General features: G+C 41.4%; 1 protein-coding gene across 1 annotated transcript; it reads left to right on the top strand.

Moving 5' to 3' along the window:
- Positions 1-1,908: 1,908 nt before the first annotated feature.
- DUS1L (dihydrouridine synthase 1 like) lies at positions 1,909-14,233 on the top strand. The gene is made up of 13 exons (XM_032199626.1): positions 1,909-2,173; positions 4,507-4,615; positions 5,275-5,325; positions 7,770-7,882; positions 8,641-8,723; positions 8,913-9,016; positions 9,950-10,094; positions 10,810-10,906; positions 11,283-11,371; positions 11,614-11,780; positions 12,351-12,388; positions 13,293-13,368; positions 13,734-14,233. The coding sequence occupies exons 1-13, from the start codon at positions 1,937-1,939 to the stop codon at positions 13,880-13,882; spliced, it is 1,458 nt and encodes a 485-aa protein (XP_032055517.1). The 5' UTR covers positions 1,909-1,936; the 3' UTR covers positions 13,883-14,233.
- Positions 14,234-19,659: the final 5,426 nt, after the last annotated feature.

Genomic DNA, 19,659 nt, shown 5'->3' with positions numbered 1-19,659 from the left:
CTATTAACTAGACAGGTGGAAAAATAGCAGCATCATGCAAAAAGAAATACTGCAATTGCTGATTTTGAGAAGTCAAAGATTTGCCCTTCTCTGTGAAACTGAAGTGGAAATCTCTTGTCAATTGATACCTGCATCCCTTTTTAGTTAGTTTCTCAGAAGCTTCTCTACACCATGCTAGTCTTCCTTATGACTGCAAAACATAGCCGTTTATTGGCCCTGAAGCCTTAATTAGGCTCACAAAAAACACATACTGCTATTGTGAAATAGTGTGCAGTAAACCTTGAATCTGCAATATAGCCTAAGAGAGAACAAGAACATATGGTAAACGGTGGATATAATTGTCAGCACTAAAGCTATTACTTTGCTTTTGTATTCTGTCAGCTTCCTGAAGGGAAGAAATACTTTTTTTGCCAAAGGCAAAAGCCCTGAAGTGTCATAGATTAACAGAACTCACGTGACTTTAAACAATTATCCCAGACAGCTGAAGTGGAGAAGCTTTCTGTCTTTGGCAATGAGAGAGGTCAAGTAAAATCCAAAAGATTTAGGATAGAGTAGTGAAAAGGAAGCAGGCATTTGTTACTCCTGCAATTAGTTAAGATCGAACACCTTGCCTGCAAATGAGGGTCAAAAGAAAGGAAAAACAAACCCTGGAGAAACAGCAGAAGTGGAAAAGGGAGGGGTGGAGAGTCTGGGTATTCAAAATAGCAGAACTGATTGCTTAGGCCTCTGGAAGGTAGTGGAAGAGGTGGTAGGAAAGAACCAGAAGAGCTTCAGGCTTAGCTATTTCTTGCAGCAGAATTCATCGCAACCATGAGTGCTAGAAAAGCAGGGGGGAGAAATGTGAGATTAGGCAGTGAACTTTAATTGTGAAGGCTGTCAGGAGACAAGCTCTAGCAGACTCCTGAACAACTGGAGAGTAGGTAGAACCCCTCTTAGACTATACTGGAACGATTTTTTTCAATTTTCTCTCTTTTGAGGAAAAAATAGTCTAACACTATGACTAAATAAGTTACATTGATATGAGTAGAAATGTGGCATTTTTTTATTTTTACTTTCCTGAACATACTCGCTGATGGGAAATCCTGCCCTGTGTCACCCCTGTGGTGATCAGTAGTTTTCTAAATTGATGCAGAAGTGTAGTTTTGTCACATAAGTAGTTTGGTGCAGTGGCTCATTCCACTTCTCTGTGCTGGTGGTACCTATCCATTACTTTCGTAACTTCGAGGATAAGTGAGGTCCCTCGTTCAGTCCGAGTTCACATAATAGTCAACAACCCCTTCACTATGGCATGTGCTGGGGACAGAGGAGGAAGTGCAAGACCAAAGATATTTCTCAGGACTTGGGCACTGCACTGGGGAAAGATGGGTGTGCTGCCCGCTACCACGGGGTGCAGAACGGCTCCGGGCACGTACTGCTGCACAGGTCGCGCCACGGGAGGCACGACCGGCGGACGGGGCTTTTCGTGGTGGATCACAGCGGGCCGCGGGAGAGCCCCACTAGCAGTGGCACCGCTCCCGGGCGCCGGCGGTGAGGCCGCCTGTGCCCGCCGTCACGGCGGCTGCCCCACAGGCTGGGGCGGCGCGTGGCTACGCAGGGCCACGGAGCGGAACTGTCCTGTAACGTCCCGGCCGGTACCGCCCTCCGCGACCGTAGACACAGGGAGCACGAGCCCCACGCTGCTTCCCGGGGGCGAGGACCTCACCGTGAGGACTCCTCCGCGCGCGGCCCCTGCCGGTAATGCTGAGGTTTCCGGAGGGGACGGTGCGCAGCTGCACTGCTGAGCCGGCCGGAGGGAGATGGCGGTTGCACCGTCCGGCCGCCTCTGTGCCCTGCCAGGGCTCGGCGTTCGCGCCCGCCTCCAGGCCTCAGGCGGCGGTTGCGAGTCCCGGTACAGCGGCGTGAGGCGGCAGCTGCCGCAGCGCCGCGCGGGCGGGAGATGCCGAAGCTGCGCGGGGAGGCTTTCTGGCGGGAGACGCTGCGGAGCGCCCACTACGTGGTGGCGCCCATGGTGGACCAGAGCGAGCTGGCCTGGAGGCTGTTGAGCCGCCGCCACGGTGCCCAGCTCTGCTACACGCCGATGCTGCATGCCCAGGTCTTCCTCAGGGACGCCAACTACCGCCGCGAGAACCTCTACGGCGAGGCCTGTCCTGAGGACCGCCCGCTCATCGTGCAGGTGAGCGCCGGGACCGACCGCTCGGTTCGCTCCCGAGTCGGCAGCGCCTACCGGGCCAGCCCTAGCGCCGCCGGCAGCGGCGGGGACTGCCGGGCAGAGCTTCCCGGGGGTTCGCCTTGCAGTGTGCTCTTGGCAACAGTGCAGAAGTAACTCAACGCTGCCAAATGTGCCCTTGCCCTTGTCATCCACCCTCTTGTGTTCGTACATTCAGACGTTCTCCAAACCTTCACGAGGACAAACTAGTCGATTTTACACAGATTTCAAAGTGGTTGTAGAGTATGACAGAGAAGTAGAGTATGACAGACCTGAAGCACTAAACTTCTAAAACGGTGTTAGTTCTCTGCACCTTGTCTTTGGAGATAGACCGCAGTTGGTCTTTTCTGGAGTCAAGGCTTGTTCCAGATCTTGTACCACTCTAGGAGAATCACAGTTTTTTGAACGTGTCTCTGAAACCACAATCTCAGTGCTTAGCTATAGTAAGAGACAGAAGAGCAAATGCAAGAAAAAGTACACCCCTTTAAGCTTGTCTTATTAGTGCTGTGTGAGGTCTGGGTACTTCTTACCACTCTATCCCAATGAGGGAGGGGCCTATAGAGCTGGAGAATAATGCAGGGAAAGACAGTCAGTGTGAGCAGAGGAATGGTGTGATTATGACTATGAGCCAGCAGCGTGCCCTGGCAGCTGCCAGAGTGCATCAGGCATGACATTGCTAGCCAAAGGGAGTGACCATCCCACTTTGCTCTATGCTGGTGTGCCCTCACCTTGAGTACTGCGTGTGGTTTTGGGCAACAACAATTATAAGGAGGACCTAAAGTGTCCAAAGGGAAGTGACAGAGATGGTGTAGAGTCTAGACGTGAAGATAGCTGAGGAGCAGCTGAATTCAGTTGGATTGTTCAGCTTAGAAAAGAGGCGACTGATGGAAGGCCTCATGGCAGCCTACAGCCTCCTCACAAGGGGAATGGACGGACAGCTCTTCTCTCTGGTGACAGTGACAAGACCTCAGGGAATGGCATGGAACTGCGACAGGAGAGGTTCAGGCTGGATGTTAGGAAAAGGTGATTGGGCACTCAACCAGGCTCCCCAGGGAAGAATTCACAGCACCAAGCCTGTCAGAGTGCAAGAAGCATTTTGACAACACTTTCAGACATACAGTTTGATTTATAGGTGTCCTGTGCAGAGCCAGAAGTTTGACAGATAATCCTAGTGGGGTATTTCCAACTCAGGATATTCTATGATTCCATCAGAATGCACTGAAAGGAGACAGCAAACTTAGTCCCTCTTTCTCATTCAGAAAGTAAAGCTTTCATCTACTTTGTTCTTCACACCCTCTTTTCTACAGGGTACCTTGGTTATCTGCCATCACAGAGCTTCTTTATTCAGTACTCTTTTCTGTTACCTGACTATTGTTTCTTATACTTCTGGACAGGCTTGGGTTTTGTCACAGGCACTGGGAAGTAGATCAGGCAGAGATATATATGAGCCCATTGTTCCCTGGAGCATTTATTTTCCATGTAAAAATACACATTAATGTGGCTTGGTTGGAGGTTTTCTGTCATTTCAGAGAAGGCAAATGACTTTCCTGGCTTTGGTCAGTGTCAGCTGTGATTTGTAAAGTGTTACGGGGTTTAAGTAATGCTTTTTTATATATTTGTTTCAGTTTAAATCCATATTATTTAAATTTAAAGATACGGTGGATTATTTTTTGTTAATAAAACATTTTAGAAAATCTGTTTAAAAGCATACTTGTGAGGAATGGTCTGCCTCTATCCTCTTCAACAAAACCGCTTCAAATTAAGGTAATTGTAACACATCAATGTTTTCTCAATGTTTTAAGCGTAAAGTTAATTATTTTTGTGACCAAGCATTTGATTAACAGCCCAATGTCTCTATTTCACATTCTGCACAGATCAATTCAGTTTAGAGGCAATGGTATTTATTAGTATCTACAAAGTTTGATTGTCTCAAGACCCTGAGACAGACACCATTGGTAACTCATTTCTTCTGCATTACTTTTTATGTATTCAAATGCTTCAGCTGTTTGTTGTATGGGGAATTTGAAGAGTTGTTTCCTCTTATTGATGGGTGCCACATGTAAAATACTCTGCAAATATTTCTTTGCCTCTTGATGCTTATCTTTCTAATTTTGTCATTTGAAATTTGAGACTCTTTAGCTGGTGTCACAGATCTTTTTGAGAAATTACAGTTGTTATGAACTGTGTATATTATGCCCATTTTCTGTAGCAACTGGTTGCTTTGTAAGTATATCATAATGTTATCAGTACTTGAAAAAAAGCTATTGCCTGATTTTTCCACTTGTTTTTGTCTTTCTCAGTTCTGTGCCAATGACCCTGAAGTGTTTGTCCAAGCAGCACTGTTGGCTCAGGATTATTGTGATGCCATAGACCTAAATTTGGGTTGTCCCCAGATGATTGCAAAGAGAGGTATGTGCAAATCTGAGCCCTGGATAAACAGAGAAATTGCGTGTTTTAAATGTGTACTTTGGCAGTGAGACATCAAAAAGATCAAATTAAGCCTTGGTGTGGGTGACTGCAGTACTGTTGAAATCAGACTTAATTGCATCCACTTTAATAGGTACAGATTTGTAGTACCTAAAGCAAAATTAGGTATACTAATAATTCCTACTTCTATTGAGTGATCGCTCTTACATCTAGAATATTCTTCAAAAATTTCATTTTTAGCAAGAGCTTGATTTTTTTTTTTCTGATTTCAATCAAAGAGCCTAAATTAAAAAAAAAAAAACTACATTTAAAATACTACTAAGCTGTCACTTAGTGTCTCCTGTTTCCTTGATACATGCACAGAGTTTATTCACGTTAGCATATAAGAGGATAAAACCTGCTGAACCCTTAAGAGTATTGCAAAGGTAGCTGTATTTCAAAAGCCAGAACCAGTGTAGTAAATCTAGGACAGTATGGGAAACAGAACAATCCAACTCCTCCAGTTTGGGAAGGACAGAACAAATCTATTTCTGCCAGTGAGGCATCAGTATCTGTATCTTTGTGTGTGAATGTTTCTGAAAGCTGTATACTTCAGAACCTTACTGTTCCACGCAAGTCTGTCATATGCTATTTTATTATAGGTCACTATGGAGCATTTCTGCAAGAGGAATGGGATCTTCTCCAGAGAATGAGTAAGTCTTTAGAAAGGCCTCACTTCAGAGGCTTAATTTGAGAGGGAATGGGATGAATTCATCAGTAAGAGGAGGCTTAATTTTTGTGGGGATAAGGGGTGCAGCAGGTTTATTTGAGGAAGGTTGGGGGGGTTATTTATTTTATTACTGTATTTGTATTCCAATGGCACCCTCGTGGTACTTTATGATATCCCACTACAAACTAGGTCTGCTAAAAGACTTTGGTACCTTTCACATTAGGTGAAAGGGAGTGATTTAAGTCCCAGTCTAGTGATGGCTTAGTGGCTCTTCACCTCTAGAAACAGGAGAATACTCAGCACCTTACTTTTTCACTTTGAAGTTCTCAAGTACCAGGGAGAGTTTTTCTTTCTGGCATTACAGTTGCCCTTTTGTCATCAGCTCAGTGTACTTTTTCCGTCCACGTCTTAACAAATTATGCCTCTCTTCTTCAAACTTGTGTAGGGTGTTCTTGGGATATTGGTAGTGGTTGTGAACAATATTGTGTGTGTATATATATACATATATTTATATGTAAATAAATACATTTGGAACTGCTTTCTTTTTAAGAAAGCTTTTGATCATTGTGTAGAGCAAAGAATGTCTTCCCCCCACAAAGCAAGTATCTGAACTGTGACATTATAGACTCTTACTTCTGTTGTGTTCCCTGTAGTCCAGGGAATCTTGAATGATGTACAGAAAAAAGACACTGCTGGGAACCTAGAAAGATAGACAATGCTTTTTTGCCTGCCACGTAATGCGGTTGTTAGGGTGCTTCTTTTTGGAGTGAAAGATGTAAATCAGAACAGCCTCAAGGTGCGAAGAGAACACAGGGCATTTGGTTTGTAAGAGTTGTCTTATTAGGCTATTCTGTAAGAGCTGGGCAAAGCTTCTGCCTCTTCCTCCTTCTCCACACAGTACCGTTTTCTGCTTGGACGTGTATACACCTCACTTGCTCCTTCAAAAGCATGGTAGGAAGTACTGATCGCTAGAACTTCTAGGATTTCAATGAGAAGAAAACTGGTGCCTTCATGCGTTATACATCTAAGCTCTGGAAGAAAATAGAATTTCAGGCATGCCACTGCTCAGCATTTTCTTTTGGCTGTTTTCATTAGCCCTCTTTTTGGTAGCATTCCAATTCCATGCCCTGTGTAAAGACTATGGAAGTTTAACATGATGTTGTAGATTTTACCCTGACCCATTTGTTTCCTATTTGACTGGGATCACAACCTACCTCAGTCAAAGAATGGTTGAGGTTGGAAGGGACCTCTGGAGGTCATCTGGTCCAACTCCTCCTGTGCATACAGGGACACCTAGGGCAGGTTGCACAGGACTGATTCCAGATGGCTTTTAAAGTTCTCCAAAGAAGGAGACTCCACAACCTCTTTGGGCAACTTGTTCCAGTGCTCTGTCACCTACACAGTAAAGTGCTTCCTGATTTTTGGATGGAACCTCTTGTGTTCCAGTTTGTACCCAATACCTCTTTTCCTGGCACTGGGCACCACTGACAAGAGCCTGACTTTGTCTTCATTGCAGGCTCCCTTAAAGTATTTATAGACATTGATGAGATCCTCCCAAGCCTTCCCTTTTCTAGACTAAACAGTCCCCCCTCTCTCATCTTTTCTTCATAGGAGTGATGCTCCAGTCCCTTTACAGTCCAAGTGGCCCTACATTGGACTCTTTCCAGTATGTCCATGTCTCTGTTGTACTGGGGGGGAGGAAGGGGAGGTGAACTGGACACAGCACTTCAGTTGCAGCCCCACCAACGATGAGTAGAGTGGAAGAATCACCTCCTTCGAGCTGCTGGTGATACTTTGCCTACTGCATCCAAGAATACTGTTAACCTTCTTAGTGGCAAGGGCACACTGCTGACTCATGTTCAACTTGGTGTCCACCAGGACTCCTAGGTCCTTTTCTGCAAAGTTGCATTCCAGCTGTGTGGCCCTAGCATGTACTGGTGCCCCCAGCATGAACAGTCAATGAGCTGCTGGTTGTCATGGACAAGGCTCTACTCATAATTATTTGGATGATAATTTATATAGAAGCAAAGGATCTCTAGTAGGAAATCTAGGCAAGTGTTAATGTTGTTGGCAGAGAAGGAGGGACGCAACACGCTGTGACAGTAGTAGACCTGTATCAGTGGTTAAGATTTGAGGGGGGAGGTCTTTGAGAGTGAAGGGTAAATTTGGTGGAAGAGTTAGATCTATTAAATGCTGAGCATTTAATGCCTCCTTATTAGAATGCAGGTTTTGTGCATCGTTTACTATCAGTTGATGAACCTCTACAATAAGGATTGCAGAGGACATTGCTCATCGTTTAAGCTGTGAGAATTGCATAGCATTAACTTTTCAAGCTTTTTCCATACCACACCCAGTATCTGATCTTGAGAATAGGCACTCTTCATAGCATTGTGCAGCCCACTTACCTGTCTTTTCAATCTTTCCCAGTTTTGCTGGCTAACGAGAAGCTCTCTGTTCCCATCACATGCAAAATCCGTGTTTTCCCAGAAATTGACAAGACAGTGAAGTATGCGCAGATGCTGGAGAAAGCTGGCTGCCAGGTAAGGAGGCAGCTGCTCCCTGTACTTTTGCATTGGACACATGTCTCTGTATAAAGCATCTTGTGACCAGATTTTGATGTACTGTGGAGATGAGTAGGCTACATTGTTTTACAGACAAGGAAAATGGGGTACAATGTGATTGTATATATTAGCAGTCATAGGCAGCAAGCAGTTCAGTAGTGTGATATGGAACAGGTCATGAGTTCCGTCTCTATTGTAATCACTTCACCATGTGACATCTTTCACTGTGGGTGAGCACCTCAGTCTACCAAAGAACTGCAGGAAGCAGTGTGAATGTATGAAATACACAGGGATATATATGTGTGTGTGTATATATATATATATATATATAAATAAAAAACCACTAGTACCAAAGGTTGCCACCACCAGTTAAGAAATAAGCAAACCTTCTGGGATTTAATTTCAGAGGCAGTCTGTAGTTAGAGACAGTACTGCCAGTGTTTAGGCCTTCTGCTGAGGGCAATGCCAGATCAATGTATCACAAACAGGAGCCAATGCAATAGGAAATCCATAGGTTCTCCCAAGATAAGACCTTATCGTGCCATGGAGCAGCAAGATGAATGAAGCCCAGGACTTCATTGGTACCTTTCCATGATACCAACAGCCCTGCACTTTTTAAATAGCACTGGGAATTCAGTAGCATCCATGAAATGCATGGGGTTAAAGGAAATCTTTTGTCAGTGGATTTGTTCCAGTGGTTCATACACTTAAAAAGTAAATGGAGCTTTGTGTTCTAGCTGCTGACTGTCCATGGCCGTACTAAAGAACAGAAGGGACCACTTGCTGGCGTGGCATCCTGGGAGCACATTCAAGCTGTCAGGTTAGTGAGCAGTACCAATCTTAATGTATTTCTGCTAGCACACTATGAAGGGCGATTTTTTTTCTTTAAGCAGTGAGTGCAATGGCACCGAAGCGTGAATTTGTGTGACAGGAGTAGGACTTCTGGATTGACTCTAAAGAGTCCTTCCTAATTCTCAATATTATGCATCTGTTTTATTCACTGGTATAGAAAAGCCGTGAGCATTCCTGTGTTTGCAAATGGAAACATCCAGTGTCTCAGTGATGTGGAAGAATGTATCCGTAAGACAGGAGTGCATGGTGTCATGACTGCAGGTAAAGAAAATGAGCTTTTACTGTTAATAGGTGAGGATACAAACTGTTTCTTACTCTCTTTAGCAGCCCCATACACATTTAATAAAAGCCTACATCAGGCTGGCATGGTGAACAACTTAGATTGAAAGCTGAGTGGCCTTTCTCTATCCTCTTACACTGGATATCTCTTACCAGGACCAGGAAGCACTTTACAGTAAGAATTGTTGTGTTGAACTTGTAGTACCATTGAGTGGATAGCTCGAGTCTAATTACGTGACAAAGACATACAGGATGCCTGTCTGGGAATATTTCCAGAGCATCGGTTAATCGGTGGAATAGTTTTTGAATGGGTCTTGATGCAGTAAGTGTGTCCACTGATTAAGATGCAGCTGATTTGTATTTGTTTGGGATAAGAAAGAAGTGGTATTACTTGCTACAAGAAGATAGGACAGACATCAGAAAAAGCTTCCAGTCACTTGCACAGTTAAAGCAATGAAACATGATGCCTGAGACATTGTCAAATCTTATTTTTAGGAAAACACAGGTTAACAAAAGGTTTATCAAACTCCTAGAGCAAGGCATAGTGAGATGCTGTATTGGCAAACTTAAGCCAAACAAATGAGAGTACGGACATACCATCGTCTAAATATTTAACCACTGGCCAAGAAAAGCATTGATTTCTCTTTTATTGAAAGTTTTTGTGGAAAGGTTAGATGCCTTTGTGGTTAATATTTTAATTAGGTATCATCTATTGTGCTCAATTAAGAATTATACAGTGAAATATAGTATCCTGAAGTCAGGCTAGAATTTATGAACCCTTTGTTCCTCTTTGTGGCTGATGTGTCCGTGACTGGCCAGAACAATCACAACAGAGCTGGTTAACTACAGAGCCCAGATTTTGTTGTCCATTACAATCCTGAAATGAAAGTTTGAGTGTTTCTTTTCATTCCCTAGAAGGTAATCTTCATAATCCAGCTTTGTTTGAGGGCCGAAACCCATTGGTGTGGGAGATGGCTGAGGAGTATCTGGAGATAGTGCAGAAGTACCCTTGTCCACTGTCTTATGTTAGGGCTCATCTCTTCAAGCTCTGGCATCACACGTGAGTATCTCCAGAAAGCACTTCATGTTTTCAGGTGTATTCCTGCTTAACAAGCATCTGGTTTTTCTATACAAGATATAATTTAGTAGCTTAGTGGGTAGTATTGGTGATAGGAGGACAGTTGGACTAGATGATCTTGTAGGTCCTTTCCAACCTTGTGTTTCTATGATTCTATACAAGAATTTGTCTGATCTGAATTAGTATGTTGCAAGGTTTTCTTTCCTGGACCTACCTGGAGAGAATGTGGTCTGAAGCCTTTAACCTTCACTACAGGGAAATGAGGCTTGGGAAATGAACAAGTTACCACGCGAGAAGCGAAGGTGTGAGCTTGCAGCACATCTGCTACTGTGTGGTGCCTATATGCACACATGCACTTTGGTAAACATGAGTTAACTAACTTCTCGTTCATTGTGAGGCAAGCTATCTCACATTTATTGTGGAGTAAGAGCGTGGTCAATGGCAGTTACTGAGTAGCTGATGCATGGTATGTTTATGTTTGTTTATCTTAGAGTACCTTGTTTATGTGCCCAAACTTGCAACTATTTACCTGCAAGAGTAGCAGGTGTCTGTGCACAAGAAAGAAGATAAGCTGCTACCACAGACAAATGCAGTGAGAAAAATCTGTAAAAAGCTTTTTATAAAAGACATTTTTAGATGATCTCCTTAGACTAGCAATAATGAATAAACGTGACTTGATGTTTTGGATTTGTCTCAGGCTTCAAGTTTACCAGCAGCTGCGTGAAGAATTAGCAAAAGTGAAGACTCTAGAGGGAATTGTAGATGTCAACAGGGAGTTGAAGCTACGATGCCAGGTACCAAGATGGGCCCTAATCTCCTAGAACAACTCTGTCTGTATTTGGTGGGAACATACCATGTATGTTCCCATTGATGTTCCCATACCGTTGATGTCTGTTAGCCACCTCATTGGAACTTTGAGGCTTACGAACTGTGATATGGGTAGCTTACTACAGTACCAGCCCCTTAAGCCCAAACAGCTTTACATTGGAGAAAGCCGATTTAGGAGTTACAAATCTTCATTTCATCTGTCTTACTAGAGGTTTTTTGACTACATTTAACTGTCAGTAGCAGTTATTTTAAATTACTCTTTGTGGTTTCCTGGAGTTTGAGGCATTATTTAGAATATTTCCTGAGAACTACAGGAAAACTGACTTTATCTCTACGCTGCAGGAAGAAATAGCTAATCAGAAAGAAGGAGAAAAGCCAAAAGAAGGGTTACCTTTTTTCCACTGGATCTGTCAGCCATACATCAGGCCAGGGTGAGTTATCTATTTTAACATGACCAGATACACATATGCGTTTCTTGCTCATGCTGTCAGTGCAGAGTCCTTCAGTTCTGTTCTAGGAACTTACATACATTTGAAAACAAATGAAAACTCTTCATTATACTTATTGTGGCTTTTTCTTTATTTTCTTGATTATTGTTTTGTTTATGGGGATGTTGCTCATTGTAGGGAACATCTTCCCTTCAGCCAACTTATAATGATGTACACCATTTCAGGCCAAAGGAGAGATGCAAGGAGAATGGAACCAGGGGGACTGAAAAAGGTGTGCGAGGGAAACGTGCTCTGGAAGAGGATGAAGATGGAAATTCTGAGCTTCTATCAAAGAATAAGCAAAAAAAGAAGTTAAGAAATCCAAATAAAAGCTTTGATCCATCTTTAAAACGTAAGTTCCATCTATTGGCATATACATGTATACATGGGAAGTTGCTGGTATTAGCTTTAACATAAGTCGCTACTATTTTCTTCTTGTCTATGTAGTTGTAGAAGCTTCTTTTTAAAGATGGGGCATTATAGGAAAACTTTGGTACTAGGCAACATTTATTCAAATTGTGTTCATTAGGAAAGATATCTAATCATCAAAGAAGTAGGTGGATGTCCACTACAAGCAACTTTTTAAGCTCCAAATGCTTTATAAATTAAATTTTATCAGTTGCTAGTATTTGAAATTGAAATTGCATGTGCATTTCAAGCAATTTTCCTCCTCTTTTGCACTAGACCTGAAATTTAAAACTTTTATGTTTATAGCTGTTATGTATATAGCTTAGACACACTGTGAAATTCAATATATCTTTTACCTTCTTTGCACAATTCTTTGAAGTGCTGTATTTCTATCTCAAAGAGTCCCCCTCTGGTTGGAGAGAGAGGCACCAAGCTTTGTATGATCCTGAATTTTTGAATTTACTCTTTCCATATGAAAACACTATTCCTAAAATCAGGTCTCTGTCTTTTGCAGCCAAATACGCAAAATGTGATCAATGTGGGAACCCTAAGGTAAGTCAGTGCCAGTGTCTGTTAAAGCACTTCCAGCTTCCATGAAGCTGGCCAGTTAACACAGCTTAGTGCTTCAACCATGATCGTTTGAAATGGGGCTTGGACTCATTTTTGTTTTGCCTTTCCATCATTGTAATGTTGCAGGCTGCCCTTCAAGTCTTTAGAATTGGTCTGTATTTTTTTTTCCTAGCTGCTAAGTTTCTAAGCTCTGTCATGTAATGGCCAGAGAGAAGGTTTAAAAAAAAAAAAATAATTGGTGGGGGGAAAAAATTACTTAAAGCTTATTAAGCATGTGTAAGCCAAAGCATTCGAGACACCTAGTCTGCAAGCTGTAAAATATCCAGCTGAGTTACTGCCCTCCCCTGTAGAAGGGTATACCTTATATTTTAGTATATACTTTAGTGTATTTAGTCTGAAAAAAAAGGGAAGTAATTGATGTGGTAACATTTACGTATTTTAGGCACAGTTGCAGATGGTACCAAGCATCTCTGTCAGGCACCTTGTTTCACGTAGTACTTTTCTAGAGAAATATAGCAAGCTCAACCGTAACAAATATCATAACTCTTGTTCCAAAGTGCTTATGACATTTGCCTGCTTATGGTATGTAATTTGGGCTGCCCAACAGCTTAGTGCTGTTGCAGAAGTGGACAGTGGATTTATTTATTTTTTATTATTTTTGTTTCTCTGCATAAGCTATCACTAATAGCTATGTCACCATCCTCCTCACTCTCTGTGACATAAGCTCTGTCATCTTCATTAGACAGAGGTGTGACTGGCTAGTGTATGAGTCCAGCTGTTTTCCAAAGGTTTGAATGTACAGAGCTGTATTGTTGTTGCTTATTATGGTTAAATAATGAATTTATTCTCACTGATACAAGCTTCTTTACACCACCACCTCACCCAGGGCAATAAATGTGTGTTTAACATGTGCCGTGGCTGCTGTAAGAAAAGAGCATTCAAAGAAACAGCAGACTGTCCTGGTAAGTGCAGCTGTTCCTATCAAGTTTGTCCTTGGACATCACTGAGCAAATGTCTCATCTCTGTATATAGTATAGTTGTTATTCTAAGTGGAGGGAGAGAAGGGGAGGGAGGAGGGAAAAAGTGTTAAATTCTACATCCATAGCTAGCTAAAAACATATAGAGTACAATTAAGCGTATGCTCTTCCTAGTGTGTGCGGTAGTTCTTCTTCCAAGACCTGGGGATCTGTTCTTTCCAGACCAGACCATTAGGACCCATTTTTTCTAGCTACAGGGAAAGAGTTGTTCTGTTTTCCAGTGTGTTCGTTTCAGTTTCCTTTTTTTTTTCCCTTCTGTTTCGTTCTTCTACTCATCCTTCCCTCTTCAGGTCACGGATTGCTTTTTAAGACCAAGTATGAAAAATCCCTTTTGTGGCAGAGCAGTCAAACAGGAATTCAGAACCCAGAGATCAGTCAGAGAGATGTGGATGTTGGGGAGACAGCTATACTGAAGGAGGCTGATGACACCGCATCGTGAAGCGTTGGAAATGAATAATAAAAGAGCTTCTGAAAGGCCTTTGCTTCCCTGGGCCAAAGAAACTGCCATCTCTAGAGCACTGTCAGCTCTGTGAACTTGTTCCACAGGTTTATTTTAAGTTCTGGACACATTTATTTAATTAAAACTCTGCTTACTCAGGGAATTTTCCTGCATTTGAAATAAAAAGGATGCAATTAAATTTCTCATGTGTTTCAAAGACTGAAAATGCTGCATTTGGGTTGGTGGGGCAGGCAACCATGTGCTGCCATTACCATCTGCTTTCAGCTAAGTTTATTAATCGTTTATGTCATATTTTTAATAGTGGGGAATAAATTTCATATATTAGAACAACCTCCTGGAGTGTTAAAAACAATCATGTTAATGACTCTGTCACTAATGGAAAATGTCATGTCTGTCTTGAGTTTCAGAAGGCCATATCGTCACCACAGAAAGGAACCTGGGGTACTTTGAAAATGTGAAGGTGTCATACATTGCTATAACCACACTGTGGATTAACAGTTACTGGTTTTATACAGTATGCTAAAGCTTAATGTTCTCCTCTGAGCTAAAGGCCAGGAGGAAAATAAAATCTCTATTTTAATAGAGAGGGGTTGCTGAAATAATTTGCTAAATTAGAACCACATCGATGAACTGGTCCCTACCCACAATGCATAATTACATGATCCTGTTTCTTTTCCATATGATAAACAAAACACTGTGAAAAAGTGCCTCAAAACCTGCTGTAGTTCTACACATGAAAGACCCTACTACCCTGACTTTTATCTTTTTCCCCCTCTCCATGTGTTTTGCATGTCCTCTAGGCAGTCAGTCAGCGCAGCTGTCTGTGTTCAGTGTGCTTTCTAGACTCCTAATTATGGAGAGTCTTAACCTGCCTCTCAGACATTCCTTTGGGAAGTTACACCGAGTTTGAAAGGAAATGAGCTGTAAACCCAGCACATAGCATCGTGGGGCTATAAAGCATTGTACATTGCTGGAAACAGAGACTATATACCTATACCCATACCAAAACAGCTGTTAAAGATTTAAAAAAAAAAAACAAAAACACAACTTTCAGGAACACAGAAATAACAGCATGCTCTGATAACTATAGAACCCATTTTTAACTTTTAAAAAAAAAAAAAAAACTTTTCAACAACTGTGCCCCTCTTATGCATATATGTCTATATCTATATGCATGCGTGTGCACACGCCCACCCCCTCCCCCACCTTGAGCTCAGGCAGGATTTCGAGGTCTCATCACTAGCTTATATTTCCTAGCCTGCATTACAAGCTATGTCATAGAGTCATGAGTTCATACATGGACTAGAACAGTACGCTAAAGAGACCAAACTGCTAGGAACTGTAGACTTATTTAAACCGTGCGGAACTGGTCTTAGTCATACTACTAACAAGAGAGCTCACAAGATTTCCAGCTCACTAAGCAGAGCAGTGTATGTGAAGCAGAGGCCTTGGCCTACCCTCATTAACACTCACCCTTGTGCTTTCCTAGTCTGTGTTCAAATTTTCCATACAATTTCTTTAGGCACATTACCTATCAGCTGATGATGCATATCTTTAGCTTCACATCTGGCTACATTTAACAATCTTTTATCTAGTTCTTGACATTCGTTCCCACTTCAAGTCCTCTAGAGAGATCACAAGAGTTAAGAACTTCATATCCATTTGGAAGCTGAATTAAATGCTGCCTAACAGTTGTGGCATTCTATAGATTGTGACAATATAAGTAGTTCAAACTCTCCTCATGAGTCTTCCCATTTCATTTGTTCTTTATTATAACAAAATATTTTCCATGGTGTTCTCGGAATACCATCTGCCCAGCCTTACTCAATTTGCTAACCAAGTCTTTCAGCAGCTTTCGTAATTTCTGACTACCCTTGTATTTAATTCAAGTTTAGACACTAACCTGGAAGGTGTTATTCTTTCTACTTTACCTTGTGAACAGGAACTAGCACAGAAACCCAGGAGAGGGAAAAGAGCCCAAAAGAGCCCGTGATTAGTGTGGGAGTACCAAATTTAAAAATAATGCCCCTCTGCCTTATTTAAAAATGGAAATTTGAAACCATGCCACCTATCTCCCATGGAAGTACTCCACTCCTTCCCTTGCACAGATACACACTTGTACAGTGTTCTGAACATAGTTCAGAACAGCCCCTCTTTAATAAAAAGCTAAATGTTCATAATTGTAGCATTTAAAACTGCTCACTTAGACCCTTCCCGCTTTTTGCAGTCCCGTCCCGTCCCCCCCCCCAATATCAGGAAGATCAAGCATTCTCCCATTCACTATGCCAGAGAAAATTTACAAAGTCAGAAAAGGCTTTTGCATGAGAAACATTCACTATTGTAAAACAGTAGTGGACTGGTGCTAATGTGAGTGATCTGGGTTATATAACTAACCAGACAGTTTGATTTTAGATCCTGTCTCCTGACTACACAGTCTCATCACCAAATCACCAGTGTGAAAAGACCAAGCTGGCTTCAGGCTCCCGAATTCAGGAAGGGCATTATAGTTGAGTCTTAAATAGACACGTCTGTACAGAATTAGTATTTAAGGCATATTTGTCCCCATCTCCTCTTAACAATAAGCAATGGCAAGAGACATACACATTTTTGTCTCCTGGCCCACTGTATGGCAGAAGACTGAAGTGCTCCTAACATGGGACTGCAATAGTGTTCAGTCAAGCCCTGCAACACAAAATTCCCAGTGTGCATCTAACTACAAGTCACTACAGTAATGAAAAAAAGAGATGCAACCTAAACTTTCAACAGACATTACAGAACATCATAATTAATAGATTGCAATCAATGACTTAACAATGACCAGTGTATCAATTTCTTGCAGCAAGAGCTGGGAGGGGACAGACCCAGGACACAACCAATGCTTGCAAGTCAGGAGGCACCATTACAACATATACAAAGCAGAACCATTTGCCATTTATGCTGGGCACACCTGCACCTACATTAACTAGGGATTACTTTCAGGCCAGGCAGTACACTAGCTACCTGACTTATCTCTAATAAAAAAATTGCAGCATGCAAACTCAGCAAGATTATGTCCTATTTTGTTTATGTTTCAAAAACCTTCAAGAAGAAATACACTACTTAACATTAATGGAAGTAGAGGGAGGCAGTGTTCTGCAACGTAGAATGCTGGTGAAGTGAGCCTTGATCTTTGGACTTCTAGGAGACTGGATTTCTGTATGTAAATCTATCTTCAGATGCATGTAAGAAAAAGCAGTAGTAGTTCATCTGACATAAAGAAAACTAACTGCCTTTATTTGGCAGCCAGTTTATGACATTTCAGATAATTAAATTAATAAATCCCAGATTTCAGCCTGTATTTACACAACACAAACTTTATGTACACACAGACTTTAGTTATGTAAACTGCAGGAAGGTAGTATATACTAGTCAAAGCTATGTGTTCATAAGTATTAGAAAACCTCTGTGAGATGAAGGGCAACACAATTACCAAATCCAATCTCCCACGTAAGACAGATTTTCAGATCTTGCTACTTAAATTTTTGTTTGAGTTAGGCTATCTCTTGCTAATAAAGTTATCTTGAGCATCTTTTAATGCCTACTAAAATCCCAAGGCTGAATCATTTGTTTGCTCTCAACAAACTGTCTTAGTTGCATTATGAGTTTACCAAACTTTTAACCACTGAATGTCATACATTTCTCTGAGAGGTTGATATATCATACTAGCAAGTTTCTGTTCCTATCTAATTAATTTAGGCTGATCAAGTTAACCTGTAAGATAATCTAAAGCAGGGCTGTTCTATTAGGTTCTATGAAACCTTGAATTGAATTCATAGATCAATAAGAACACAGAAGCCAAACTAGTATCAGTTGAAGTACAAAATTCACTTACAACACAGAGAATACTTTATCTCTACTCTTTAAGAGCAGACAGATACTGTTCAGTCCCATACCAATGTGTTTTTCACCATACTGCACTTTCACAGTTAATGGCTACTGAAAAAGGAAATTTAGTTGTATTACCCTCAGCTCTCATAAGAGAATGGCAAACCAAAATACTTAATCATGTAGAACACACTGCCTTCCCATTCCCTCCTTCAGGTAGAATGTAATGAAAGACATGACGTAAGAACCTCAAAGAGGTTCTCTGTTCGATTAAGTTGGTTGAGACTTCAGTCTTTACAAAAAAATAAATACTTGAACACCACTTTCTAAATTTTCCACAATGGGTCTTTATCAGAAGTGTTTTTGTTGTTATTAAAGGTTCCTTATTTGCTTCTCTTATACTACATTGCTTCCATTAGAAATAATACATTATTTGTCAGCAGTTTTGGGAACCATCCAGAAGATGGAACAATGCTGAAATTTCAACTCAGCTAGGAAAATAATGCTGACAAGGTTACAATAGACTCCTGGAAATCAGTATACATATCATATGTTCATGGCAGGGAACAGAAACAGAACTCCTTTTCTCCCTCACCCACTGAAATCTCTCAAATGACAGCAGCTTATGGATCAGAATGGTACATACAGCCATGCTCTAAATTCTAAAATAATCTCTCCCCACAGACTTCCCTCTACAAACCTTACCAATATAGACCACTGTGTTAGGTTCTGGCCAGATAATGATCAAGCATCCCCAGCTGCTCAAACACACTCTTACAGCAACAGTTTCTGCATTAATACTCAAATTAGTTTTGCTAATTGAAAAATAACTGCCTTTGCTAAAAAAAAAAAAAAAAAAAAAAAAAAAAAAAAAAAAAAAAAAAAAACACCCTTCAGTTTTTCATTAATCCCTAACCAGGTCAGGTTAAAAAAAAAAAAAAATTTACTCCGCATGAGGACACCATCAAATATGGGCTACCACTGGTATCTCCTTCCTTAACAAAAGCTGCTGCACACATTCATGAAGTCCACTTAAATGAAGTATCACTGAACACATCCTGGACATAGCAACAAGCTACAGAAACCATAAATCTTTATTCCCTGAATTAGCTCAGTGGTCACAGGGAATCACTGAAGATTCATAATGTGAGTCATTTTCTCATATATTACTTTTTCCCTCTTAGAAATTTAAGATAAAAATCTTTCAGCGGTGGAAATAGTGTATGAATACAAGTTATACAGAACTACATCTGTGCTGTGTTGTATTTCCTGATTTTTGGACTGGCATGTTGGTTCGAACTGAAGCAGGAGTTAAGCAAAGTCTGGAAAAAATATAGCTAGACGAACCTGAATCAAATCTACAAGATTCTAGAGCAGCAACAGTTTCTTTCACAAGTTGAAGAATTACAAGCCAACAATTCCGTACCAAAGCATATACTGAACTTGAACCGTGCCAATGGGCTAACCAAGAAGAGAAAAATGCTCTATCTGTCCAAAAGAAGTTGTAAGCATTTTTGTCTGGAGAGAAGAAACTAATAGTCTCTGCTTTAGCTTTGGAATTGCTTTGGGCCACAGTAAGTCAGAAACTGCTTTTGCAACTTAGTGGGCTTAATGCTGACTGCTAAAGGACACTTACTTCCAGCCATTTCCCAAGAGTGGACAGATGTTATCGGCTGAAAGAATGGAGATTCTCAAGACAGCATGCTGAAGAGGCAGAAGACTTCTATTTACAATTGAGGATTCCTTCAGTAGAAAGCCTACAGGATGGAATGAAAGTAGCCTAATAAAATCAAGAGAACAGGAGATGCATATAAGAAAAGATAGCTGGCTGACATGATGCACTTAATTGGGTTGCAAAACCATCTTTTCCAGAGAAGGGCGTAAGATCTTTT

Source organism: Aythya fuligula, chromosome 18 (genome assembly GCF_009819795.1).
Source record: "Aythya fuligula isolate bAytFul2 chromosome 18, bAytFul2.pri, whole genome shotgun sequence".
NCBI lineage: Eukaryota > Metazoa > Chordata > Aves > Anseriformes > Anatidae > Aythya > Aythya fuligula.
Note: the sequence above shows the minus strand (reverse complement) of the source record. Positions and strands in the feature narration are given on the sequence as shown.